Source organism: Panthera pardus, unplaced genomic scaffold (genome assembly GCF_024362965.1).
Source record: "Panthera pardus isolate Hobbes unplaced genomic scaffold, ASM2436296v1 HiC_scaffold_7, whole genome shotgun sequence".
NCBI classification, from domain to species: domain Eukaryota; kingdom Metazoa; phylum Chordata; class Mammalia; order Carnivora; family Felidae; genus Panthera; species Panthera pardus.
This window is the reverse complement of record NW_026527002.1, coordinates 53809711-53837157: the sequence shown is the minus strand read 5'-3', so window position 1 is coordinate 53837157 and position 27447 is coordinate 53809711. Positions and strand designations below refer to the sequence as shown.

The 27447-nt window shown below is 38.1% G+C and overlaps 2 protein-coding genes across 3 annotated transcripts in view; one reads left to right on the top strand and one right to left on the bottom strand.

Moving 5' to 3' along the window:
• Nucleotides 1-12215: 12215 nt before the first annotated feature.
• Nucleotides 12216-23224, bottom strand: ENY2 (ENY2 transcription and export complex 2 subunit). Of its 2 annotated transcripts, none has more exons than XM_019467850.2 (5): nucleotides 23113-23224; nucleotides 21587-21663; nucleotides 17491-17561; nucleotides 16079-16153; nucleotides 12216-13361 (listed from the first exon to the last, which is right to left on the bottom strand). In XM_019467850.2, exons 2-5 carry the CDS (start codon nucleotides 21652-21654, stop codon nucleotides 13285-13287), a joined length of 291 nt encoding a protein of 96 aa, XP_019323395.1. In that variant the 5' UTR covers nucleotides 21655-21663; nucleotides 23113-23224; the 3' UTR covers nucleotides 12216-13284. The 2 variants fall into 2 exon arrangements, with proteins under 2 accessions (XP_019323395.1, XP_019323394.1); XM_019467849.2 differs by having other exon boundaries at nucleotides 23041-23189.
• A 162-nt stretch (nucleotides 23225-23386) lies between these two features.
• The window catches only part of NUDCD1 (NudC domain containing 1), a 75345-nt gene continuing 71284 nt past the window's right edge, over nucleotides 23387-27447 (top strand). Inside the window, exon 1 of the mRNA XM_019467848.2 lies at nucleotides 23387-23623. Within this exon, the coding sequence (XP_019323393.1) occupies nucleotides 23506-23623 (118 nt within the window). The 5' untranslated portion in view covers nucleotides 23387-23505. The remainder of the gene's footprint in view (nucleotides 23624-27447) is intronic.

Below are 27447 nucleotides of genomic sequence, written 5' to 3'. Positions count from 1 at the left end.
ATTACCATACTGTTTTTTGATTACTATAACTTTGTAATATAGTTTGAAATCAGAAATTGTGATGTTTCCAACTCTGTTAATTCTCAAGATTGCTTTTGGCTATTTGGGGTCTTCTGTAGTTTATACAAATTGTAAGATTGCTTTTTCTAGTTCTGTGAAAAATGCTTTTGGGATTTTGATAGGGATTGCTTTGAATCCCTAAAGATGTCATCCTAAAGATGACTTTAGGTAGTATGTACATTTTAACAATATTAATTCTTGCAGTTTATGAGACCAAAACAAAATTCCATTTATTTGTGTCTTCAGTTTCTTTAATCAATGTCTTATAATTTTCAGTGTACAGATCTTTCACCTCCTTGGCTAAATTTATTCTTAGGTATTTTATTGTCTTTGAAGCCATTGTAAATGGGATTATTTTCTTTATTACTCTTTAAGATATTTCATTATTTGTTTACAGAAATGTAACTGATTTTTATATGTTGATTTTTTTCCTAAACTTTACTGAATCTGCTTATTAGTTCTAATAGGCTTTTTTTTTTTTTGGTGGAATATTTAGGGTTTTCTATATATAACATCTTGTCATCTGCAAATAGTGACAGCTTTATTTCTTCCTTTCTGATTTTGATGCCTTTTTTTTCTTCTTTTTCTTGCTCAATTGCTCTGGCTAGGACTTCTAGTACTATGTTGTTGTTGTTGTTTTGAGTTTATTCATTTATTTTGAGAGAGAGAGAGAGAGAGAGAGAGAGCGCACATGCATGCATATGAGTGGGGGAAGGGCAGAGAGAAAGGGAGTAAGAGAAAATCCCAAACAGGCTCTATGCTCTCAGCGCAGAGCCCGACATGGGGCTCAGTCTCTCTAATGGTGAGATCATGACCTGAGCTGAAACCAAGAGTTGGATCCTTAACCAACTGAGCCATCCTGGTGCCGCCTAGTACTATGTTGAATAGGAATGGTGAGAGTGGGATCCTTGTCTTGTTCCTGATTTTTGTGGAAATTATAATAATATGAAGAGATGACCGTGTTAACTAATCTTATTGTGGTAATCAATTTGTGATATATACATATATCAAATTATCATGTTGTACACCTTAAACTAACACAATGTTATATGTTCATCATATCTCAAGAAAATCAGGAAACATTTTTATCAAATGCCATGATGCAATGACACATAAATAACAGTGCCTATGGCCACATTTTTAAGTGATGGCTTGGATTTTATTTCTATTTCCCTCTTCTCTCCCTTTCAAAATAATGGCAAATAAGGATAAACTAAAAACAAATAAACAAACAATTAAATAAATAACTGGGAAGGAACAAAAAGCCAGTGCAACTGGAGATAGCAAATGAGGGGGAAGGAAGCATGAGGTAAGTTTGGAAAGCGATATGAGGGCAAGATAAAGTAGGCTTTTAAAACCTAAGGAAGCAGTTGTTCAAGTTTTAAACCTTGATTTATGTTTCAGAAAATGCACTATACCTGCTTTGCAGTAAGGGATTAAATTGGGGACAAGAATGGACATAAGACTGGTTAGTATGTTATTGTAGTGTTCTTGACTAGAGATAATGAGGATGAAATTAGAAAAAAAGTATTGGAGGGGCTCCTGGATGTGGCTCAGTCGATTAAGTGTCTGACTTTTGATTTTGGCTCAGGTCATGATCTCAAAGTTCGTGAGTTTGAGCCCTGCATCGGGCTCTGTGTTGACGGTGTGCAGCCTGCTTGGGATTCTCTGTCTCCCTCTCTCTACCCCTCACCTGCTTGCTTGCTCTCTCTCTCTCTCTCTCTCTCTCTCTCAAAATAAATAAACATTAAACATTTTTTTTACAAAGAAAGGAAGTATTGGAATTGTTAAGAAATGGACAGATGCCTGGGTATAGGTTAAAGATAGCATTGTTATTTACGTTTGGAATTATATTTTGGAATGCATTGGTGGAGCAAGGGAAACCTATGATGTCTTAAGTTTGGGGCATTAATGCCTAGGTGGATGGTGGATCATTTACTTTGGTATCGAAAGGCTGGAGGAGTTGCATTCTGAGGTCAGTGAGCCACACCCCTGTTTTCTCCAACTTGAGTTTGAAGTACTGATTAGGAGAAGGGTTGGCTTACAGGCTGGGAGCGCAGGCTTTGAAGGCAGCCCTCCAGGGCTCTATGCTTCACTCTGCTACTCAGTAGCCAGGACAAACTACTTAACATCTTTGTCCTCAAGTCTCTTGTTATGTAAAATGAGAATAGAACTTACTGATAGTATTATTTTGGGAAGTAAATGACTTAGTAAATGTAAAATGCTTATAATAGTGCTTAACATATAGGAAGCCCTCAACAATGGTAACTATTCTTATAGACCAAGTGTAAATGCCTAGTTAAGTAAACAAATAAAACCTGGGACTTATTCAGCAGCACATAGATGGAATTGGAAGCCACAAGAGTGGCTAAGATCTCAGAGGGCAGATAGCTGTGAACTTTGATGGGGAAAAATATTACAGCTTTATTTTGCATTCCCTTCAATTATTAACGTAGACAGCAAACCACAGTAGTGTCGTTGGTGTCTGTGATATCACTGGAAATCACAGATATTCTTCTATAATATTACAATTGTTGGAGGTATCTTGAAACATCATTTATGCTCATCACTACTTAAAGGAATTATTGGACCCATAACAACATAAGTATATTCTTCCCATCTCAGTTGCTAGTGTATTAGTTGTGTATTTATTACCTCATGTAAGGGACACAAAGGCTACAGTGTAGTTGTTTTTTAACAGACTATTTTTTAGAGCCCTTTAGTTTCACAAAGTAGAGCAAAAGGTATGAAGACTTCCCATATACCTCCTGCCATCACATATGCAGAGACTCCCCCATTGTCAACATCCCCCACCAGAGTGGTACGTTTGTTACAAGTGATATACCTACACTGATACATTATCACCCAAAGTCTGTAATTTAGGGTTCACTCTTGACCTTGTATTCTTTGGGTTTCAGATTGGTTTCTTTCACTTAGTAGTATGCATTTAAGTTTCACTTAGTAGTATGCCTTTAAGTTTTAATGAACTAAATAGCTCATTTCTTTTTAGTGCTGAATAATATTCCATTGTCTAGATGTACCACAGGTTATTTATCCATCCCACCTACTGAAGGACAACTTGGTTGCTTCCAAGTTTGGGCAGTTATGAATAAAGTTGCTATAAATATCCATGTGCAGGTTTTTATGTAGATTTTATGTAGATATTTTATGTAGATATTTTCATCTCGTTTGGGTGAATACCAAAGAGTGTGATTGCTGGATTGCATGGTTTAGAGTACAGTAAGTTTTGTAAAAAAACATCAAACTGTCTTCCAAAGTGGCTGTACCATTTTGCATTCCTACCAGGAATAGAATGAGGAGGGTTCCTGTTGTACATCTTCCTCAGCATTCAATGCGTTCTGGGTTTTGGCCACTCTAATAAGTGTATAATGGCATCTCTTTATTGTTTTAATTTGCATGTCCCTGATGATATATGATGTGGATCATCTTGTCACATGCTTAGTTGCTATTTGTAGATCTTCTTTGGTGGGGTCTCTGGCCCATGTTTTGTTTTTTTGTTTTCTTGTTGAGTTTAAGAAATTCTTTGTTATATTTTGGATAACAGTCCTTAATCAGATAAACCTTTGGCAAATATTTTTTCCCAGTCTGTAGTTTGTCTTTTCAATTTTTGACAGTGCCTTTTGGAGAGCAGAAATTTAAATTTTGAATGAAGTCATGTTTATTGATTAGTTCTTTCATGGATCATGCCACCAGAGTTTTTATTTGTAAAAATTCTTAAGAGGGATTATTTTTTTTCATGCAAGAAAATCTCAAGATGAAAGCTAGGATACTTCTGAAATTTGGAATTTCCATTTAACAAAATTCTTGTTTCTAACATCCTATAAAATTGGAGAGACTCTGGTTCAGCCATATTCACTGAAAATGTTCAAGTTGGTTTTTGGACTGGAACAGAGGAAATTGTTGGAGTAGGTGGGTAGAGGGGATGTGACCACCAGTTGACCCACAATTTAAACCCAGGCAATCAGAGGCTTGGAATGCACACTCTGCCCACCATTTCCAACAGTGGGAACTATTTTCAGGAACGCAGCCTTGAGAGAGTGAGTTACTGTTGAGACCATCTGGACTGTGTAATATATCACTGAACCAAGTTAAGATCTCTATGTCAACTTTTAAGATTATGGCAGGTAGTGCAGAAATCAGCTTGTTTTTCTGCTGCCCAAGGCAGGCCTCATATGTAAGTTCCCCGCTTATTAAAACTTCTGTCTGAAGTGGCCTGCTTCTTTCTTCCGTCTCTAAGTGCCCTCCATGTACAGGGGCTAGTTTCAGGTTTTACCCAGAAGCTCCCAAACCAGCAGAAATCTAGGAGAGGTTCTCATGTCAAATGTTCTCATTCAGGGTAGAATTATAAAAATATCTTAACATCTTGAAACAAGAAATGGAGAAATTGACAGCCTCCCTGTTCCCCTTGAGTATGTGGCTGGAAGAATTCTTATTCTGTGAGTCTCTTTTGGAAATGGGCAAGGTTGTTGACAGGTTTGAAGTTGTGAAAAGTTTTATCGCTCTGTTTTTTGTAAACATTATTTCTCCAAACAAAACTTCAATTGGAAAAAAAAAAGCATTATTTTCCTTCCTGATTGCAGCGATATTTGGTAATATATCCAATATTCTTACCTTAATGGGAAAGGAAGAACCTCGTGATGTCATCACTTTTTGTTTTTTAACATAGACATGCACTAAGAATTAAGACTATTCCTAAAATCCTTTGCCAACAACTCTAAAAGTTATCAACACTATCCTCTGATAATTACTCTGAATAATTAACTGCATTTAAGAATTGGTCAAGAGATGGGGCACCTGGGTGGCTCAGTCAGTTAAGTGGCTGACTTCGGCTCAGGTCATGATCTCGTGGTCCATGAGTTCGAGCCCCGCGTTGGGCTCTGTACTGACAGCTCAGAGCCTGGAGCCTGTTTCAGATTCTGTGTCTCCCTCTCTCTGACCCTCCCCTGTTCATGCTCTGTCTCTCCCTGTCTCAAAAATAAATAAAACGTTAACAAAAAATAAAAAAAAAAAAAATTGGTCAAGAGAGAGGTTCAGACTAAGAAGGACACCTTTACCAAATAGTTCATTGGCATTCCCAGAGAACAAGACTTAAATGCTTATCTGAATTAAAGACCATTGGCTTTAATTTCTCTAAAAGCCAAAACACTCCACATTTGGAACACTTTGAAAAAAAATGATTTATCCATGAGTTGGCTCCCCTGACAGTTATTTTTAACCATATGAATGAGATAAAACTTTCATTTCAAGACTATTGTGCCTTCTACTTAAAAAAAAATCATAAGGTGACTAGGATTAGCAACTGATCAGGAAGCAAGGCAACCAGAAGCAAGGCTGACACCCTCCAAACCTTGAAATGTTAGAGAAGGTGCTTCGTCCTCAGATGGCTGTCAGTTTCTTCAAAAAGAGAAATCTAGGGACAATGGGAAACTATTGATTCTTTCAGAAGTTACTTTTATCTTGATAATACTAAAGCTGAACCAGAGATCCATAATCCTTTTCTTTTCAATAAACTCTATTGAAGATATTGTCCTAGCCTGTGATCTTTGATCTTAGGACCAAATCTTATTATAGTTGAAATGTAACTCAAAAAGAATCCTGGTGTTCTTTGAGACAAGATTTCCTGGCTTTGCAAAGTGAGCTGAAGAAGCTTTCATTCCATTTGCAAAAAAAAAGGAAAAAATGTCTCTTAAGTAATCAATATTTTCAGTACTTATAACCATTAAAACAAAAATTTGAAATTGATGGAATGTCCAATATATCATATAAATATCATATGTAATATATATGCTTGGTTAAACACCACCTCATAACTTAATGTTCTTATAAAAGCTAAGAAATAAATAGCCTTTAAATTGGTATTTTAAAAATAAGATGTGATTTTAAGCCTACCTATATTTGAAATGCATTATTTTTGAATTATATTTGAATTATAATTTGAATTATATTTGAATAAGGCATTATTTTTGTGTTAATAAAGATGAATATTGTGCATTTATTTTGAAAGATATTTATAATTATACTTTAATATAGTTTCCTGTGTAACTCTAAGAATTTTATTTTGTGCATTTTAATATATTATTATGAGAAAGAATTGATAGGCTTCACTTGAGTGCCAAAATAACACAAAGCAGTAACGACCCTGAGACAGAGAAGAACTTAGGCCATATAATTGGGGTTTGAGAAGTTAGCAAAGACTGAGAGACAGCAACCATGAGTTAAGAGAAAAGTAGGAGAGTTTTGCAACATGGGAAAGAAGAGAGGAATGTGTCTAACAAGGAGAGTGGTCATCTGTTACCATTATTGCTAAGAGGTTATTAAGGTAGATGTTTCTCTTGACCTTGACATGAATAGCTTCAGTGAAATGACAATTTCCATAACCCCAAATTGAGTGAGTGAGTGGGAAGTGGAGGTATAGACAACTCAATTAAGAAGCCTTCCTACAGTAGTGCCTGGGTAGTTCAGCTGGTTAAACATTCAGCTCCTAATTTCAGCTCAGGTAATGATCTCACAGTTTGTGGGTTCGAGCCCTGCACCGAGCCTGCTCGGGATTCTCTCTGTGTCCCTTCCCCTCTCACATTCTCTTTTTCTCTCTCTCTCTCAATATTAAACAACAAAAAAATCTCTTTAAGAAGTCTTCCTTGCTTTGAATGTGAGCAAAGAAATGAGGCTGTTCCTTGAGGGAGATTTGTGACCAAGACATGGTTTTTTGTAAAAGATGCAAGTTACCAGGCCAAATTTCTGCTGTAAGCGTTGATGAAATAGAGGGAGAAACTTCTGTTGGAAAATTTTGGAGAGGAGTAACCTCAGGAAATAAATTATCAAGAAAGAGAGAGTGCTGGGATCCAGAGCACAAGTGGAGGAAAGTGGGGAAAGTGGATTCAGATTCAGGAAGGCTGACAGATTTGGTGATAGGATGATGCTGGGTTTTTGTCTGATTTCTGCTGTTTGTTGGTAAAGCAGGAAGTAGTGTTGTTACTGTGGGAGAGGAGTGTGAAACAGGCATTTGGGGGAGTGGGAAGTGTAGGCTAGGGAAGTATGGTAGAATTTTGGGGGCAGCGAAAAGTGTTCATTTGAGAATTGTGACCATTATTTCTTTTAAAAATATTATTTTGAAAAATTTCAAGGCTGTTTGTGATAAGTATATCCTTCTCTTAGATTAACAGTGTCTATCATTCTCTCCATATTAAGTATATATACTTTTGTTTTTGTTGTTGAACGCTTTGAAAGTTTGTTATGATGTAACACTTCATCCCTAAATACTACAACATGGGACAAAGTCATTCCTCCTAATACAAATGTAACATTCAGGAAATTTAAAATACTGATATTATAGCCCATGTTTAAAAATTACCAAGTGTCCTAATAATATTCTTTATAATTTTGTTTAATAAGACTGTCACATCGCTTTAAAGACAAATATCTCTCTAGGGGGCACCTGGGTGGATCAGTTGGTTAAGTATCCGACCTTTGGTTTCAGTTCAGGTCATGATCTCATGGTTTGACCGTTTGAGCCCTGCATCGATTGGACTCTGTGCTGACAGTGCAGAGCCTGCTTGGGATTCTCTTTCTTTCCCTCTCTCTCTCTCAAAATGAATAAAAATAAACTTTGTTTAAAAAAATTTTTTAAATGCAAATATCTATTCTTTTTTTAAAACATAAAACAATTCTTGATCTTCATTTCTTTCCTTCTCCGCTCCCCCCCCCCTTTTTTTTAAACATTTTATTTATTTTTGAGAGACCAAGACTGAGCTCAGCTGGGGGAAGAACAGAGAGCGGGAGACACAGAATCGGAAGCAGGCTCCAGGCTCCAAGCTGTCAGCAGAGCCCATAGTGGGGCTTGAACCCACTAACAGTGAGATCATGACCAGATGCTTAACTGACTGAGCCACGCAGGCACCCTGCTTTTTTCCCTTTTCAATTTTTATAGCCTTTCATTCTTTCATGACATTAACATTTTTGACTAGCCTAGGCCAACTTCAGAATGTTGTAGTTGTTATTTTAGAATAGGACTTATCAGAATGTTGTGTAATTTTCTTCAACACAAAGTTCAGGGGATAAGATACGTGGAGGGAGTAAGCTCTCAGGGTAGTTACATTTAAGCAGGACTGTGTGTGATTGGGGGGAAAAAGGGTGAGAGAAGTTAAAGTTAATTGTAAAGGAGTTCTAATGATAAACCATCAACTTTTACCATCAATGGGTAAAAGGAGGGAAAGAGACCATGAAGGGAGTGAGGATAATAATAAAAGGATAGTTGGTTAACTGGAGGTTTCTACAAAGTTTCCATATTGTGAAAGAACTGGGTCAGGAACATAGGAAAAGCAGCTGATCAGTGAATACATCTGTGTTTTTCAGTACCTAGGTCTGCCAAAAATGTTTATGCATGAGACAAAATCTGGGAGATAGATCCCATACACAAAACTGTTTCATGAGCCCCATTGCTAGAAGTACAGCATGTATTATACATAAGGACTTGTAAAGTCCTTTCCTATAACTTTGACTTTATGTTATACCTGCTAAGAGGAGCTCTGTGATTCTCCTGCTTTTTTATATTTTCAGCATCCCTAGCAGAAAGGAATCATGTGGATGATAGGCAACCGTCATGTAGAACTTTGTAAGTGACTAATGAAATCACCAAGCACATCAATGATACTTCGGAGAAGAGAACCAGAGTACCACTCACATGCTATATTAGCCAAACTGAACGCTCCTCAAATGACACAATATATATCGCTACCCAAATCGCCTGCACATCGGAAGGGCTGGGGCTTGATGGACGTCTCTATTTTCATTACTTGACATTATGCCTCTTATTTTGTCAAAACCCAATTTGGATGTAAATAGCCACCTAGAAAGGATAAATTCTTAAAGATGTGCCCTCAACAGATAATTTTGGATTCGGAAGGTTTGCAGTAACTGAAAGCCATTTATTATCACTCAGTTCTGGTGATCAGAACATTTATGAGCATTTATGCCAGAGCATTTATGAATGCCCTAAGTACTGGCACCAGTTCCTGTACTCAACATTATTTTATGAGCGACATTGAACCCCAAGTACAGAATCTATCTGCCTTCATTAACTGGCATTCTTTACCATCATCATCATAAGCCAACATTCATTGAGTGTCTACAGGGTTTTGGCACTATATAATGTTCTACTTATACTTTCCTTTTTTAAACACTAACATAGTATGAAAAAGGAAGATATGAGTATTATTCCCGTCTAAAAGGACTCTATGAGAGAGGACCACAATGACAGGGAAATAAGACACTGGAGATTTTCTTTCACTTTTTATTAAGAATTTACTGTCCTTCTTTTTTTGATAAAATAGCTGAAACAGAACTATTTCAGTCATGGCATATGCTATTTAAATCCAACTTGCTGTCTGAAACACTGGATTGACTTCAGAAAATGATACCAGTAAAGCAACGCATCTCACTGTAGCTTCATTTTAATTTATACCAGAACCACATTCTGAGGTCCTCACATTAAGTTTTAATTCAATAGCACTTTCATCTTGAAAAATCTGGCTGGCCCGAATTGAAATTAGGCCTGTCAAGAGAACACACTGGAGTTAGGAAGAGCCCCGGATGGAACCAAACTACGGGCTTCAAGTGCCCTCTGGTGGCTGACAACAGAACAGCACAATTTGAAGTCTGGAATAAATAGGCACATGCCAAATTTCATTCTCTGTTGCGTTTATTATTCATATCTTTAAAAGAACTTATCAAGAATTTATTCTGTTAGGCACTTAGGATCAAAAGATAAATGGTATACAGTCTGTGTCATACAGGGGTTAATAGTAGAATGAGGGTAAAACTGACTACAGATAATTTCAACCCTCCCTAAGTACTATTAGAGTGCAATTTAATCTATTACAACCAAAGGCATGTTTGTTATCTTCATTTTTATAGGTATTATCATGGTAATTAATAGTATATAGAAATTCCTGAAAAAATAAAAGCAGCTATTTTCCACATACATTGTAATTCATATATCTGTATAAATCCAGAAAACACATGGTAAATAATTACAGATTTCTAGAGTTTTTCCTAGGAGTAACTCAAATCCATATTGCTTTTATGACTATTTTATTCATAGTACTAACAACTTTGTAATTATTTTAATTCTTGCTGGATAATATCAGACCTATTATGCAGATGAAAAAACTGAGGCAGAAGAGTCAGTCTTACCTGATAATTCGGTGTCAGAGATGAAACTAGAACTTGAATTGCCTGACTGCACCTGTTGGTTTTCTTGGTGGATTCATCCAATGACTTTTGTGTGGTTTCTAATGATAATATGAAGGGTTTTATGAAGTCGCTGAGTAACATGAGATAGCCATTTACAAGAAGGGTTCACACCACACACACACACACACACACACACACACACACACACACACACACTGGATCATTTCCAACATCAGCTACTGAGCAGCTGTCACAATTCTCTTGAGTTAGATGGAGCCTTTTATCAAGTTATGAAAAGTCCCATATCTAATTACCAATCTCCAGCATCATCTTGAGCTTGGCTCTGCTCAACCAAATGATACACTCTTAATGCCAAAGCAAAGTGATTACATAAATAATTTAGTCTGGTCTTCTTTAATCCTGTCCAGGAGAAGCTTATAGTAATCTTAATTAGTATTTCACTCACCCAGTTCAGCCCCGTAACAGTAATCTCCTATCGAATTCCTGACATTGGGAATGGAAGGGTGCAAGATCTTTAAACGATGTATTCCTAATTTACATAAACCAATGATGTGAGTCAAGAAGTTAGTTTCAAAGGTATCAATGATGCTGGATGCAAACAAGACATTTCTGAGATGTCAAAGAAACCTAGAGGTGGTGGGGTAGAGGTGGGAAGTTTTGGGCACTACGATTTTAAAACTATGCTCTTTGGTACTTTTGATTGCTATAAAGTATTTTCAATTCAGCTTTTTGTTGTTCCATTTCAAAGTATTTTGTTTTCATTTTCCTTTTGAGCTACTAAATATCTTCATGAGCAATTTTTGGTTTGTTTTCATACACAGTACTATGAAATAAGAATTGTTTTTAACACTTTTGATGTACCATTTGTTTCCTTTTTGATAAGGGGCAACAGAAAAATGAACATAACTATCATTACTTTAGTAATGATAAGAGATGTAACTGTAAGAGATGTAATTGTAAGAGATGAAACAAAAACTCTCTTGCGTAGGTTTTGATTGTGTGTGAGGGAGAGAGAGAGAGGTCACTTTACATAATTAGGTCCAGCTGGTTCAGACTACACCTAAAATACAAGTTCATTGGAAAGTTAAAATTATACCTCTGGGACAGTGAACCAAAAATTAACATGAAGTCTTTTCTCAACTATACCCAATTGTATTATCTTTTTTTGTGCTCCTATAAATGTTCATTTCCTTGTCCATCTATCCACAAATATCACTCAAAGTCAAAAAATGTTTCCTTTCCTCCAGGAGATATATGTAAATTTCAGGAACCACTGTGGTGAAGAGAAATTATGCACAGGTGCTTCTTATAGAAAAAAAGGGGTGGGGAATTGAAAGCAAAGGAACGTTAGAATGTTTTAGCAACAACTCAAGCTGAATTTTGAAGGTCAGGTAGGAATGAAAGTAAAATGGCTAAGTTGATGGATTTTCAAAATTATTGAGGGATGAAGTAATTTTATTCTTTTGGGGACTCTTTAGAGCGACTAGAAATAAGTAAATGTCAGACCTACGTGCTATGGTCAAGCTTGAATTTTACTCTGTAAACTAAGAGCCGCTGAGAAATTTCAAGCAGAAAAAAATGATGAGGCTTGACTTTTAGTAAGATCACTTAGGTAATCCTGTGGAAGAGTCATTGGAGGAGGCATGGACAACTAAAATTGGAGCCTACTGCAATTATCAGTCTGACCTAAGGCAGTCAAGAGGGCAGGAAGTGGACAATTTACAACCTTGCTACACAGTGTCCTCCCTCAGCAGCACAAACCTTGACTGAGAACCTGTCTGAAATAGAGAAATCTTGTGCCATACCTCTTACCTTCTGAATTAGTATTTTAATCTGTAGATCTGGGAGGTACCACTCACAGAGATAAGGAACACAGTTAAGGGCAGTTATTGGAGGAAAAGAAGTCACTGTCTTAGATGTGGTCAGGTTAAGGTGTTTATGGAACATCCAAGAAAGCTGATCCACAGCAGTTGGGTATTCGGGTCTGGAGGCTGGGTTGAAGTCTGGTTTGGAGATACAATTTACCATTTATCACCAAGTTTATATTTGAAGCCACAGTCCAACCCAAGTGTCCTGGGATTTGCCCAGGAAAAGTGTATCATTAGTCAAGCAGAGGGCCCAGGAGGGAGCACTAAAACACACCATTATTTAAAGTCCCATACAGCAAAAGGTATCCACAAGAAACAGAAGGAACTTCCAGTGTAGGAAAACACAATGTGAGGAGTGGGAAGAAAGTTCCAAGTGGCAGGATGGTCAACATTCTCATTCCAGCAGAGGTCACATTAAGAATAGGTAAGAGTCCATTGGATTTGGCAATCTTGATGTCAGAGTAAAGCTACAGGTGGAGATTATTTCCCAGCAAGTTCTTTCTTGACCTTAGTATGTGGGGATGCAATTTAGAGCTTCTGCTCTCAAAGTTCAGATGAGTAGAGTATGTGAGAGGAGCGTGGTATGAAGCCAGTTTGCAAATGTTCTCTCTTCCAATAGGATGGTAAATTCTTTGAGGAATAAGGAAGGCACATAAAGATGATTAAGACCCAGTCCCAACCCTCAGCATTTATAACAAATCAGAAATTAGACATCTGTAGTACAAGATGGGACATGTATTATAAAATATCATAGAGATTCAAAAGAGGAATACACCACATCCAGACAATAGAAGAGCCTGCTTACTTCTCTTCGGTTGTTAGCACAGATATATGCACATACTTAACATTTAAACTGTATTAATTGCTGACTTTTTCAACAAATCTGGCAAATTATTAATAAAGTCCCTTTTATTCGCAAATCCAAGGAAACTTCAAACTCATTCATGAGATATTTATTAAAATAACACATTTAGGGAAAAAAATCAATACAATGTATACATCATTACTGAAAACTGTATACCATCATACAAAAAAGGATTTTATTTTGGGAAATTGATTCCTAATTTATGGCAAGTTTTACTTTCAGAAATAAAACCACAAAACGACACAATCTAATTCAATCTTAAAGGCTGGCATGCTGAGCAAGGAATGTTCTTATTCTTTGTAGGAGCTCCTTCTTTACACTGTCAGGTACCAGGGCTGAAATATAAAAATAAAATATAAGAGTAAGAAGATTCCAATTAATATATGTCAATTTGATATTTGATATCTTATTCTGAACTAATAATTTCATGAATAACCCACATGCTTCAATAAAGAAATAGGTAAAGATACCTGAAAAAGTATATTTGCAATTCATTATTTGAGTGAACTGTCCAATACCTAACTACACTGCACACCGATGAGAAAACATAAGAAAATTCTTTAAACTAGGAGTGGAAAAGGCTTTTTTTAAATACAGAGGTACAGCAGGTTAATAAATTTGGTTTAAATGCAACAGTGACAATTCAAGAAGTTGGTCAAAATCACCATAAACAAAGGCAAAAGATAAAAGTGGGAAAACACTTACAGAATTGGGCTGACCTCTCTACTATATAATTTCTCCAAATTGATAAGAAAAAGATCAGACTAAAAGAAAAACAAGCAAAAGAGATAAAGAAAAGGAGGAACACAGTTCTTGAACACAGAAGGGGTTTAGCCTCATAGTTGAAATGTAAATTAAAACCACATTCAGATACCATGTTTTACCAATCATATTGGCTAAAAACCAAAGGTCGGTAGTATCCTGTGCTGGCAAGATTGAGGGAAAACTGGTGCTCTTGTATTAGCTGGTGGGGAATATAAATTGGTACCGCATTTTTGGGCAGCTAATTTGGCAATACTGTAGAAGTAAGTGCACATACTCTCTGACTCAGCAAAGATGCAAAAACTGTGACAGGGGTTACATTTATGGTATTTTTACTTTTTCAATGTTGAACCATGTGACTATTATCTATTCAGAGTATCAAACTAAAAATGAAAAACAAAAAAGCCCTGCTCTTTGAAATTTTCATTACTATTAAATGTCAATACACGAATCTACACTATCAGTTTTCCTTTTGTGGCTACTAATAAATAAGGACAATCGGGAATGAACCAGAACTTCTAATGCTACTTGCTTGTATCTAAAGGAAACTAAAAACTTCAGGTACAGTTCAACGTTTGTATAGTGAATTCCATAAATAAGTATGCAAGTTAAATAAGACACCTATTCCCCTTGACAAATTGTTTAATTTAAGCCTCTGAGAAATAAAGGCTACATAATTAAGATCACTAGAAATGGGATCAGTAGGTACATTAAACATACTTTAATAAAAATTATGGTGATGGAGACTAGATCAGTCTAGTTGCCTTGGAGTTAGGGATAAGGTGTGACCATAAAAGGATAGCTTGAGGGATAGGGGGTGGTAGTTACGTGAATCTACACATGTGTATAAAATTCACAGCACTGCACACTAAGAAAAAGTCAATTCTACTGTATCTTAAAAAAAGAAAATAAATATTTCTGTTATAAAAGAAGACTAAGAACATAAAAGAAAGGATTTATTTTGACTTCTCTGTTCTGTATTTGTTCATTTTCCAGCAGTGGAGTTATACGGGATTGAAATGTCCAGGATACAAGTGTTGAAAGAGAAGCAAAGGAAATTTCCATCCTGTATAACCAGCTCCTAAATGTTAATAGATTAAACATAAATTACAGACAGAAAATAGAAAAAGAAATTGGAGAAAATGATTTTAAAATGTAAATTCGTGGGGAGAACAATACATACTGTTTCTTGTTTTGTTTTTCTTTTCCCTGAGACATGCTTGATGAAAAAGTCATGTTTTTTTAGCTGTGAACAGGCCTACAGATGGCTGGAAAGGACGATGGGATTCTGTAGCTCTTTCCCAGCAGATAGTTCAGAGAATTAGTATTCTCTAGCAATAATTTTCAAACTCATTTACTTTTCACACTTAAATTCTTTTCACTATTTCTATGTGAGAAAACAGATAATGAATCATCTAATTTATCTGCTTACACTTAAAATGACCAGAAAAACCCCTTTCTCAAAATAAATGAAAATAACATAGCTGCATCTGAGGTAACAATGTAACTCCTAACTCAGTATTTATTACATATCACCAATGTTAATATATTTCCTCTCCTTCCTTTGCCTTCTGAAAGGAAATAAAGATGTTTGTAGTGTGAATTTTAAATACAGGTTACCCTGAATATGAAGTTTTGAAGCTGCCCAATTCTTAATTAGACAGTTAATAAGACAGAACTTTTCTTTTTTAAATGTTTATTTTTTTTTTTTGAGAGAGAGACAGCGTTAAGTGAGGGAGGGCAGAGAGAGGGAGAGAGAGAATCCAAAGCAGGCTCCATGCTCAGCACGGAGCCCACAACAGTGAGATCATGACCTGAACTGAAATTAAGAGTTGGATGCTCAACTCACTGAGTCACCCAGGTGCCCCAGAACTTTACTTATTTTTAAAAAGAAAAAACAACAGCAGAGCATTGACTGTGGGGCTAGAGTAAAACTTTGGATTACTGAAATCGGGCCATATCTAATAAAACTTATGAATCCTAGCTTCAGGTAATACTTGACCCTACAAAATCCCATATTTTAAAAACTATCTGTCTTAACAACCATTATGAACTTATGTTTCTATACTGTTTTAGAGTGCAAAAACATTTTATACTTCTCATCATATTTATTACTCAAGACTATGCTAGAGAGGCAGGTACCAATTATCTTTCCCATTGAGGAAAGTTCAAGTACCCAAATAATTTTAGAAAGGGTATTTTTCCCTGTAAAAAGAAAGAAAAACTGAACCAGCAAGAGAGAAAAAAAATGTCTTCACACGTTTCCGTCCACAAAATTTGTATTCCTTACCTCTGCCTTTTGGTGTGATTTCAGCCACCAAGTCATCAACAGTAACGTGTTCTAGTCCTTTTTCTTTAATTACCTCTTATGCAAAAGCAAAAAACAAATCATATCATTTAAAATCATTATCTGTAAGAAAGATTTTCATAGAGGAAGGGTTAAGATCATGTTTTTAGAGTGCAGACTGGTCTTTAAAAAAAAAGAGGACACTTCTTTTTTTCTTTTCTACTGAAGATTTAGTTCAACCTTAAACACATTAAGTATTCACCAGATCAAAATCTTAAAAACCTATTCATCTCTCAGCTAAATCACTTGTAACTTAACAAATATAACAGAATGAATTCAAACTGTAAAGTCAAATCTAAAATGTGTAAAAAGCTGGAAACTTAGAACTGTACAGATCTTATTTCACTATAATAGCAGTTCCTGAACGTATGGAGGGAGGTAAAAGCTATTATTTGAGTCTAACTTGTAATTTCATATCCCTAAATTAAACTATAGAACAACTCTTTTGTTCATTTCTCTTCTCTAGGCTAGGCCAAAAGAAGAAGAGGGAAAGGAGTTAACATTATTGGAACGCTATGTGCTGGGTGTTTTGCAGCATTTAATATTCACAACAATCTAATGGGCCAGGCATTTTTCCACTTCACAAGTGAGCCTACTGAGGCTTAAAGATTAAATACTCATCCAAACATGAGCTGAAGTCCAGCTGTATTCTCTTCCAGTGAAGGTCTGTATGACCTCAAAGTCTATGCCTTTACTAACTCACCACATTACCTTCTTAGGATTAATGATATAAATAGTTTCTATTATCATTAATTGTAGAAACAATTGCAATATAATGGGAGTTCATTGAAAATATCCAGAATTGCATTATACCAAAGCTGAGCCAGAAAAGGAGGCTCATCTTCTTGACATGTATAATTTATCTAGTGGTATCCTCATCAACACCCAGTAACTTAACAAGCTTCCACCCCACATTTTAAAAAATTAGTGTAATTATCTAGGATTTTTGTAGGTAAATTCTTCAAAAAATAATATTGTTAAAGCCAGAGATGTAATTCCTATAAAGTCTGCCAATGATAGTGTTCAATTTGTTATAAAGTTAAAACATAGGAATAATTAATGTTTCACTTTGAGTAGGGACACTGAAAAAGGCTGGATTCCATACTCTGATGAGAGAGAAAATCTTGCCTCACTTGGTTACAAAAAATACAAAGAAAATTTCTAAAGATTCAGGAAATACATCTACCAAAAGGAGACAAAAGGAGGAAATCATTACTACAAGATTCAATTTTCCGTATGTTTCAAATTATGCTCGGCACTCAACGGATCTTAAAATACTGCCTATAATTTTTCTAGTGAACTCCAAACCAACAAGAACAATGGAATTAGTTTATCTTGTAAATGAAACTGATTACCTTTACAGTGTGCCTTCAACTGGTCCTTCCAGCCACATTCAATTAATTTAGCTCTCAGCAACTCTTTGAGGCTGTTGAAAAAGAAATATTTTCATATTAAACTTCAACAATGCACAATAGGATGTTTGAAGCAAAAGTTCAAACGTTCAATTAAAAATTCCCTGCCTTCTAAACACAAAAACTCTAATTGTGGCCTAATCTTGGTTCTATTACTAATTTTTTGATCTTATGCAAATAATTTAGACTCTGGACCTCATTTTCATCATTATAAAGTTAAATGAAGTGGATGAGGGAGAAGTACTTCTCAAGAAACTCTACTCTCTGGCCTTCTCATACACTTTCTATTCCTCTCCACCAACAGGAATACTGTGAGTCTTGTACAATTTCTAGATGGTTTTAGTTGAACTCGAAGCAGGTGCACCTCAAAATCTTCAAAATCTATTCTTTGACTACAAACTCTTCTCCTTTAGCTCTCTTGCTTCCCCATATTTCTAACCTCAAAAACTTTCCCCTCATTTTTTTCCAACAAGCTTCCAAACTATATACTAAGTATGGTATTTCATTGATTCTAAGCCTGTTTTTCCCCCACATTCTAATAATTCAGTAATTGGTATGCCTGTCATAATTAAAAAAATTTTTTTTAATGTTTATTTATTTTTGAGACAGAGAGAGACAGAGCATGAACGGGGGAGGGTCAGAGAGAAAGGGAGACACAGAATCCGAAACAGGCTCCAGGCTCTGAGCTGTCAGCACAGAGCCCGACGCGGGGCTTGAACTCAGGGACCGCGAGATCATGACCTGAGCCGAAGTCGGACGCTTAACCGACTGAGCCACCCAGGCGCCCCATGCCTGTCATAATTTAATTGGCAGAATTTTCTTTTTCCCTACAGGTTAAAAAAAATAATGGTGTGTATTACAACTAACTGCATCATGGGTATAAAAAAATATTTCCTATCCTTTTGCCATACCCACTCTTACAAGTCTTCAGTCTTTAACCTAAATCATGTCTCAGCTTCAACACGTCATGTCCCAAACTAAACCATTTCTCTTTCAATATTCCTAGACATCCCCTATGTGACAGTTCCATCTTGGTATTTAATTAGGTCTTCCTTTTTTTTTTTTTTTTTGTTTATTTATACTTGAGAGAGAGAGAGAGCGAGAGCAAGAGCATGCACACTTGAGCAGTGGAGGGGCAGAGACACACACTCAGAAGCAGGCTCCAGGCTTGAGCTGTCAGCACAGAGCCCAAAGCAGGGCTCACACCGCCGAGCCAAGCCGTGAGATCATGACCTGAGCTGAAGTTGGACGCTTAACGGAAGTTCCTCAGGCTTAACCTGAGCTGAAGTTGGACGCTTACCCTGAAGTTCCTCAGGCTAGAAAACCTAGGAGCATCTTTCACTCAACTCTGTTAACACTATACGTATAATCCACAGGAGCAATTCCTACTGGTTCCAGTTTTAAATATACACCTACAATCCAGATGTTTTCTTTACCATCTTTGCCATTACTCCCCTAGTCCAAGCCATCTTCTTCTCTTGGACTGGCCCACTACCAATGCCCCTAAACTTGTCCCCCTACTCCTTTGCTCATATACTTCGCTCTCCTTCTTCTGCTCAAAATGGCCCAGTGCTTCCCAATTTACTTAGACTAAAATTCCAAGTTTTTGTTAGGCTTACTAACCTAACTAGCCTAAATAACCGTCCATGATCTTCCCCCTCCCCAGGTCTCTCTTCTTCCTCTCACTCAATTTACTCAGGCTGATGAAATTCTATGTGCTCCTCAAAAAACCAGGCAAGCTCCTGTCTTAGATCCTTGGCTCTCGAAATCCTCCCCATTCACTCATATCCTTCTGCTTTCTTACCAGTGAAGCCTTCTTTATTTTTTTGTCTCGAATACACAACCCATTATTCTCTGCTTTATTTTTCCTCTAGAACTTACCACCATCTACATAAAACAGATGTAGTGTCTGTCTCCTCCCATTAGAATGTAAGCTCCATGAAAGGACAGACTTTATTTTGTTCACTACTGTATCACCAGCACCTTAACAGGACATAGCATATGCTAGAAACTCAGTAACTTTAAGCTGCACGAATGAAGAGACAGATAATAATAAATAATCCCCTTTACACATTACTGCCAATACTATCGTCTCAGTTCCCCAAGGCACCATTCTGGATGTCTTCTTCCTCATTTCTCATATTGAGGACTGCTGATTTTACTTTAAAAATTTTTAAGTTCTTGTTTCCATTTTTGCTGTTTTTCATTTTTAACCTGATATAACCTGCGAACACATTCTTCTATAATGTATCTCTAGCCCTTTAAGGCTATCCTCACATTGCCAGAATAGTATTCCTAAAGAGCAAATGTGATGTAGTCATCCCCTTTCTTAGAATCTTTTAACTTCTCCCCCCACCCAAGGATAAAGTCAGATGTTTTTGCAAACCCATCACCCATTTTCCTGCCCTTTCTTTTTTTTTTTTTTTTAACGTTTATTTATTTATTTTTGAGATAGAGAGAGACAGAGCATGAATGGGGGAGGGGCAGAGAGAGAGGGAGACACAGAATCGGAAGCAGGCTCCAGGCTCTGAGCCATCAGCCCAGAGCCTGACGCGGGGCTCGAACTCACAGACCGCGAGATCGTGACCTGGCTGAAGTCGGACGCTTAACCGACTGCGCCACCCAGGCGCCCCTCCTGCCCTTTCTTTGACACCACTCTCAGTGTAATAAATCTGTGCAGGGTTCCAGCAATGGAAATGAGACCCAGGCAAGGCTGATCATAACTGGCCTATGTACCTAAGTAAGATGGTAATCAAGCCAGGTACTTTGCTGGAACTACTAGGAGAAAGGTAGTCTGAGCCAGAGGGATGTGAATCCTGAACTGCTGATCTCTGCCACCTTGTGGGTAGTCTGTTTAAGAATAAAGCCAACACAGAGGAAAAGAGAGCTGAGAAAGAAAAAGAAAAACATATTCTTGGTAACAATTTTTGAGTGCTTGGACCCAGTGGAGCCTGAAGTAATTTCAAGCTCTTGACTTTTTAGTTAGATGAGCTTATATATTTCCACTGATTAAGCAAGTTTTTGAGTTCAGTTTCTACCATTTACAAATGAAAGAATTCTGACTTATACCAAATCTACTCCTCCTGTCTACTGTTCCAGCAACATCACTTTCATACTTTACCTGCCAGCTTTAATTTTACAGTTCCTCAGAACATTATTATGTTGTAACAAATCTCTGTGACTTTGCACATTCTGTTCCATGTTCCTTGAATATCTTCTCTGCTTTACTGGCTGGAAGAACTGCTAATCTTTCTCCCAGAACTGAAATACCTCTTATACTACTCTAACTGATTACTTTAACCCCCAAGTACAGTTGAAAGATCTCTCCTCTTCCTTAAATATATTTCTCTTATGCAATCTTTCACCCTACTTCTGGAAGCCTTTCTTGATTCCTGAGCCTCTGCTTAGTACTTCTACACCTGTTCATTCTTCAAATATTTACCTGGTCAGTTATGTGCTAGGCATAATGCTGGGGATACAATGGTAGTTCTACTGTCAAGGAACTGAGAGTGTACTGCAGGACACAAATAAGCAAAGCAGGTGGTTATAATACAATGTGATTAAATGCTAGGATAGAACAAGGCATCTTGGACTTAAGGGATTCCTGTAAGAGATGATATTTAAATTAAGACCTGAAAGATGAGCTAGAATTAAAGATCAGGGAAGAAGAATGTCTCAGAGAGTAAGAACAGCACAGCTGCTCTGAGATTAATAGTTTGGTAACTGAAACTGGTTCTATCATATTATCTCCCTATTAAAAACTGCAGTAACCTGGGTATATTTTCTTCTCTGTTAGATGATACATTCTTTGACAGTCATTTCTTGTTCATCTTTTTAGAGAACTCATTTTCGTTTAAGTCATGCAATACTGAACAGACCTATTTTTTATGGATGTTAGGAATTGAAACTTTTGATAATCTCAATTTTCTGTAATTCCTTCCATTGACATCAGTTTGCTCCTTGATATTAGATTCTTACATTAAAATAACTGTAACTTAAAGATGTTAAATGTAATTTATTAACACAATCCATTGCTTACCGTTCTCTTTCTCCAGTTTCTATCAACTTTTGGTTAATCGCTGCTCTCATCTGCGCATCTTTGTTCATCTTGCTAACCTGAACATCAACATGTATTTTCAGATACAGAACACCCACAAAGTATTTTCTTCTAAATCCTCTAGGTAAGCATCCCATTTAACATTTAACATTCTATCAACTGAAGGAGTGATAGATTTCAACATTGTGTTAACAATGTCATTACTCTTAATATCGTTTACTGCATCCCAATAAGTCATACTGATTAACTCACAATTTTCTTCCCCCAGATACCCTTTATTAATGAGTCCTTAGATAATAATAATTATTGTCACATTTATGAAACACTTATGTGCCCAGTACTGGGTTAACACATTGGGGCTTTTTTTTTTAACCTCATTTAATTCCCAAAACTTATTTTTTTATGTATGAATTATTAACATAATCTGTATTTTACAATTGAGAAAACTGAGGCACAAAGATAGAAAGTGGTGAAGGCAGGATTTGAACTCAGGTACTCTGACCCGAGAAGCCCCCAAACACTTTAACAGCACATCATAACTGACTGCTAATAATTTCTGCACTTTAACTGCATTCAAAATTTCTGGGAAGCCATATAACCTAAATACCAATAAAAGATCAAGTACTGTTGGTGAAAAATAAAATTTCCAGATTAGGTTCTAAGTGCTTTACTTTTCACTAGGATGCACCCAGAAACACAACTCTCAAAGTAGCTCCAAGTATGTGTTTGTGTATGCTCTTCATCAGAACTGAAAACAAATCTCGAACTAATTCCCAACACAGAAAATTCTCAATTTTCAGTTAAAAAAAAAAAAAAGGTAGAAGAAGGTTAGAATGTAAAAACTTGGAATACAGTAACATTACTGCACTTAATCTGTCACTAACTCGGGACTACTTTTGTTGTCTCCCATCTTCGCCTATGTGAAAACTCAGGCTGGCAATGAGTTTTGAGTTGGGAAAAAAAATTTTTTTGAGTGGAACAGGAAAAAGGAGGGGTTGAGAAAGGACTTAGTAATGTTTGCTTATGTCGTTGGAGGCTAACATTTTCAAAATAACTCTAAGGTCTAGTCGGTACCATTCCTAGAATATTGAACTTGATCTCGCCTTGGCCCCTAAAATACGGATAGTGACCTTGGACAAGTCAATTCTTAAAGGCCTCAGTTTTCTCACTGGTAAAACAAGGGCGCTAGGGGAATCCCTCCCAGTTCAGACATTCTTTGGGAAAATAGAATAGGGCGGAGACAGCGGGAGAGGCGGGAGGGGAGGAGCCAGAAAACAAAGCGTGGACTGGCTTCAGGCCAACTCCGGTTGCACGCCCTGTCGGAGAGCCCTACAGGCCCGCGAGCGCGGGTCGGGGAAGCTAACGAAAGACAGCACATCGAAAGGAGCCTGGGCTGGGCCCGGGTCCCGGCCCTGAGGACCACGGGCATAGCTCACCACCATCACCGCGGGCGAGGGCCGTCCCTTCCCAGCGACGAAATGACCCTTGCGCTGACGACCGTTACCTACCACACTCTTCGGCTGCCCGGACTTAGACCCTCAGTAGCTCGGGCACCTAAGCACACAGAAAGCTAAAACACGCATTTCCGGGGCGGGGTCTCGCCACCCTGCCTATAAATGTGAGAATTTAACCAGCGCGGGCCGCCTCCTGGTAGCTCAGCCCTCTGGGTAAGAAAGTCCATACCCTGCAGTCGCGCGGGCGTTAAGTCTCCGAAAGACTACATAGCCCGGCATGCAACAGAGTCAACTTTCGCATGGACACTACATTTCCCAGACGGCGCCCCACACCGCAGTGTTTTCTGGGATGGGAACCACGCCGCCTGCGAGCCTCGGTGCTACGAGCGAAGCGCGGACCTTTCAACAAGAGCTTTATTAATTCTCACGCTGCGACCTAGGAAGGCTATGGAGGTGGCTGCTAATTGCTCTCTGCGCGTGAAGAGACCTCTGTTGGATCCCCGCTTCGAGGGTTACAAGCTCTCCCTCGAGCCGCTGCCCTGTTACCAGCTGGAGCTTGACGCAGGTGGGAGGCGGCGGCGACCCCCGGCACTCTCCCCACTTTCGGCTGCTGGCAGCCGGACCCTTTCCTCATTTTCTTCCTTTCTGTCTTGGGCAAGCAAGGCGACCGGGACCTTCCGTATATCCCGTCGGGCTAGCGTGGACCGGGGATGGCCGCCTCTGGAGAGGGAAGCCCATCCCGGAACCCAGTGGGAGTCTCCTTCGCCTGGCTCGGCCCGAGTTCCAGGGTCCGTCACGCAACTGCTGCCTGGCCTCTGGGCGCTTGTCCTTCCCGGCCTGGGCCCCGCTTTCGCTCTCTAGCATCCTCGGTAACCGTGTGCGTTGAGAAGCCACACTTTGGAGGACCTCCCAGATGGCGGAGATTCATTTCTTAGAAAGAAACGCCATTGCAATTCAGAGCATTTTCAGTTGCATAGGTGCTGTCAGTTTAAGGACACTATCTTAGAGAATATCTCTAGGAAATTTTGAGGAAACGTTGATTTAGTACCTACACTTCTATTTGTGTGTATTTGAGGCTGACCAAAATATTCATCCTTGTTCTTAGAAGGTAATGAATGGTATTTTCGTTAAAGATAAAGGGCCCAGAGATTTGCATTTTTAACACACCTCTACTGATTCTGATGCGTGTTGAGTGCATCACACTTTGAGAAATACTGATCTAGACTTAATAAATTTTATCAGATAAGTGTTTATTAATTGATTTATAAAATTCAGAAACCTCTACCAAGACCTTGTTTTATGTTACCTGCTGATATTATCAAGATAAATGAGGTACAGTCTGTAACATAAAAGTGCAGTTGGGTACTTGGGAAGAAAAATATAAACAGATAAGTTTAGAGCAGTCTGATAAGGCAGTGATCTGGCTATGTACAGAACACAATGTTAGTACTTAAGTATCTTTCCAAACCAGCCTCGAGATCTGGGAAAGCTTCCTGGAGAAGTTGATATCTAAGTTGAGTTTTTAAGAATAGGTAAGAGTTGACTCAGGTAAGATAAAATGAGCTTGGTTTTTCTTTTCATTCCCTTCCTTTCCTTCTCCCACCCTGTGTCAGTAAATGGTACCATCATGTTTAATTTATGCATGAAAAGGCCACCCAAAATTCAGTGCTCAAAAGAGTAAGCAGTTATTGTTGCTCACAGGTCTGTAAGTTAGGTAGGTGGTTCTTCTAGTCGTGGCTTGGGCTTATTCCTGCATTTTTGTTCAGTTATGCATCTGCTTTGTCGCTCTGCTCTTGGCTGGGCTTCCTCATATGTTTGGGGGTTCTCTGGCTATAGATTGGTATAGGATTATTTCAGATGGCTTCTACTTAGTTAGGTTTTCTCCATGTGGTCTCATTCTTTAGCAGGCTTTTTACTCCAAGAGAAAACCAGCAGTGCACAGGCACTTTTATAAGCTGCTGCCAGGAAAAAGTTTGCTCTTGTCCCATTGGTCAAAGCAAGTCATATCATCAACCTTAAAGTCAGTATAGCAAACTCATAGTAAAGACAGAGAGGCATAAAAAATTGGAACTATTAGTGCAAGTCTACATAATTGCTTATATTGGAGTCATGAAGTATTTCTTTTATCCCCTTGTTCAGTCTGTCAGCAAGTACAGTCAGCTCAAGATTTGACTTCTTGCCTCCACCCTTGTCCAAATCAGTTATTTTTTTACCTTAACTATAGTAGTTTATTGACTAGCTTTCCTGCCATTTCATTCTCCTTCATTCCATTCTCTGTAAAGCAGTATTATCATAGTTTTTAATGCTATATTTATTTGATATCTTTTTCCTCCACTAGACTGTGACTCCATGAAGATAATGTTTCTCTTTTCTTCACTACTGTATCCCTAACGCTTAAGATTATAGGTACTCAATAAATTGAATGAGTGAGGAAAAGAAGTTGTTATTGAGGTGACTCCATTCCTGAGAAAGCGTGAGTAAAAAAGGGAAAGAGTAATTGGGTTTTGTGTAGGACACTGCTGCAGTCCTGTATTGCTGGAAGAAAAAATCTGGGGAATGAGAGATGAGTTAGAAAGATAGATGAGGGCACTGTTTGTTTTGTGGACTTTACACCTCTGGTGTGTCTAAGTCAGTATTTCTTTTCATGGGCTTTTACAATTAAAAATAAAGTTCAGGGGGCGTCTGGGTGGCTCAGTCGGTTGAGCGTCCAACTTCAGCTCAGGTCATGATCTCACGGTACCTGAGTTTGGGCCCCACGTCAGGCTCTGTGCTGACAGTTCAGGGCCTGGAGCCTGCTTCGGATTCTGTGTCTCCCTCTCTTTCTGCTCCTCCCCTGCTCACACTCTGTCTCTCTCTCTCTCTCCCAAAAATGAAGATTAAAAAAAAAAATAGATAAAAATAAAGTTCAGCTGTCAAAGATTTGCCAACTTTTTAACTTGTTAAGTGGAGATGTTTCTTTTGTTTGTTTCAAGTGTTTATTTAAATTCTAGTGTAATATTGGTTTCAGGAGTAGAATTTAGTGATTCATCACTTACATGTCACCCAGTGTTCATCACAAGTGCCCTCCTCAATACCCATCATCCATCTAGCCCATCCTTTCCATCCACCCCCCCCACCCCAATCAACCCTTAGTTTGTTCTCTATAGTTAAAAATCTCTTATGGTTTGCCCCCCTCTTTTCCCCCCTCTTCCCATGTTATCTGTTTTGTTTCTTAAATTCCACATATGAGTGAAATGGTGTGGTATTTGTCTTCCTCTGACTGACTTGTTTAGCTTAGCATAATACATCCTAAGTGGAGATGTTTCTTAAACACGGTGATGTCCTCACCCATTCTTTCATAAGTAAAAGGATATTTGAACATCAAAAAAACAGGAAGCAAACTCTCACAATAGTCCTCTAAATTGAATACATTAACTTTATTAACGAGTTCCTAAGTTGTCATTGTTTTTTCCTTTTTTCACCATTTTTGGTATTGGAATCTGTGTTTAGGATGCACAATTGGAGGTGGTGATGAGCTGCCATTTAGGGTTTTAAGAGTAGAAAGCAGATAGATTTAGAGATTGAGTGGTTTACTCTTAGCATCTGTGGAGGCTGGGGGCTCCTGGGTTGCTCAGTCAGTTAAGCATCTGACTTTGGCTCAGGTCATGATTGCGTGGTTCGTGGGTTCTAGCCTCGTGTCGGGCTCTGCTGACAGCTCAGAGCCTGGAGCCTGCTTCTGATTCTGTGTCTCCCTCTCTGTCTGCTCCTTTCCTGCTTGTGCTGTGTCTCTCTCTGTTTCTCAAAAAATATAATAAAATGTTTAAAAAAAAAAAAAAAAGGATCTGTGGCAGCCGAATTTGGGAGATTGGAGGAATAGAGACAGGGAGACCAGTTTGGAGGCTTTTGCCATAGTTTATGTGAGGGGCTTGCATTAAGAATTACTACCTGGTGGGGTACCTGCATGGCTCAGTGTGTTAAACATCCAACTTCTGCTCAGGTCATGATCTCATGGTTTGTGGATTCGAGCCCCACGTCGGGCTCTGTGCTGACAGCTCAGAGCCTGGAGCCTGCTTCAGAATCTGTGTCTCCCTGTTTCTCTGCTCCTGCCCCACTTATGCTCTGTATCTGTCTCTCTCTCAAAAAAAAAATGAATAAATATTTAAAAATAAAAAATTACTACCTGAGAATGATGATGAAGAGGTTAATTCTTTTATTTTTTTAAGTTTATTTATTTTGAGAGGGACAGAGATAGCGTGAGTTGGGGAGGGGCACAGAGAGAGAGAGAGAGAACGAGAGAGAGAGAGAGAGAGAGAGAGGCAGAGAATCCCAAGCAGGCTCTGCACTGTCAGCACAGAGCCTGCGTGGGGCTCAAACCCATGAAACCTTGAGCGTCGAACCTGAGCCAAAATG

Coding starts and splice junctions, on each gene's coding strand:
- ENY2 (XM_019467849.2), bottom strand. Junction 16,154..17,490: donor GTTGAAGGCACACTGTAAAG/GTAATCAGTTTC, acceptor CTTTTGCATAAG/AGGTAATTAAAGAAAAAGGA. Junction 13,362..16,078: donor AATCACACCAAAAGGCAGAG/GTAAGGAATACA, acceptor TTTATATTTCAG/CCCTGGTACCTGACAGTGTA.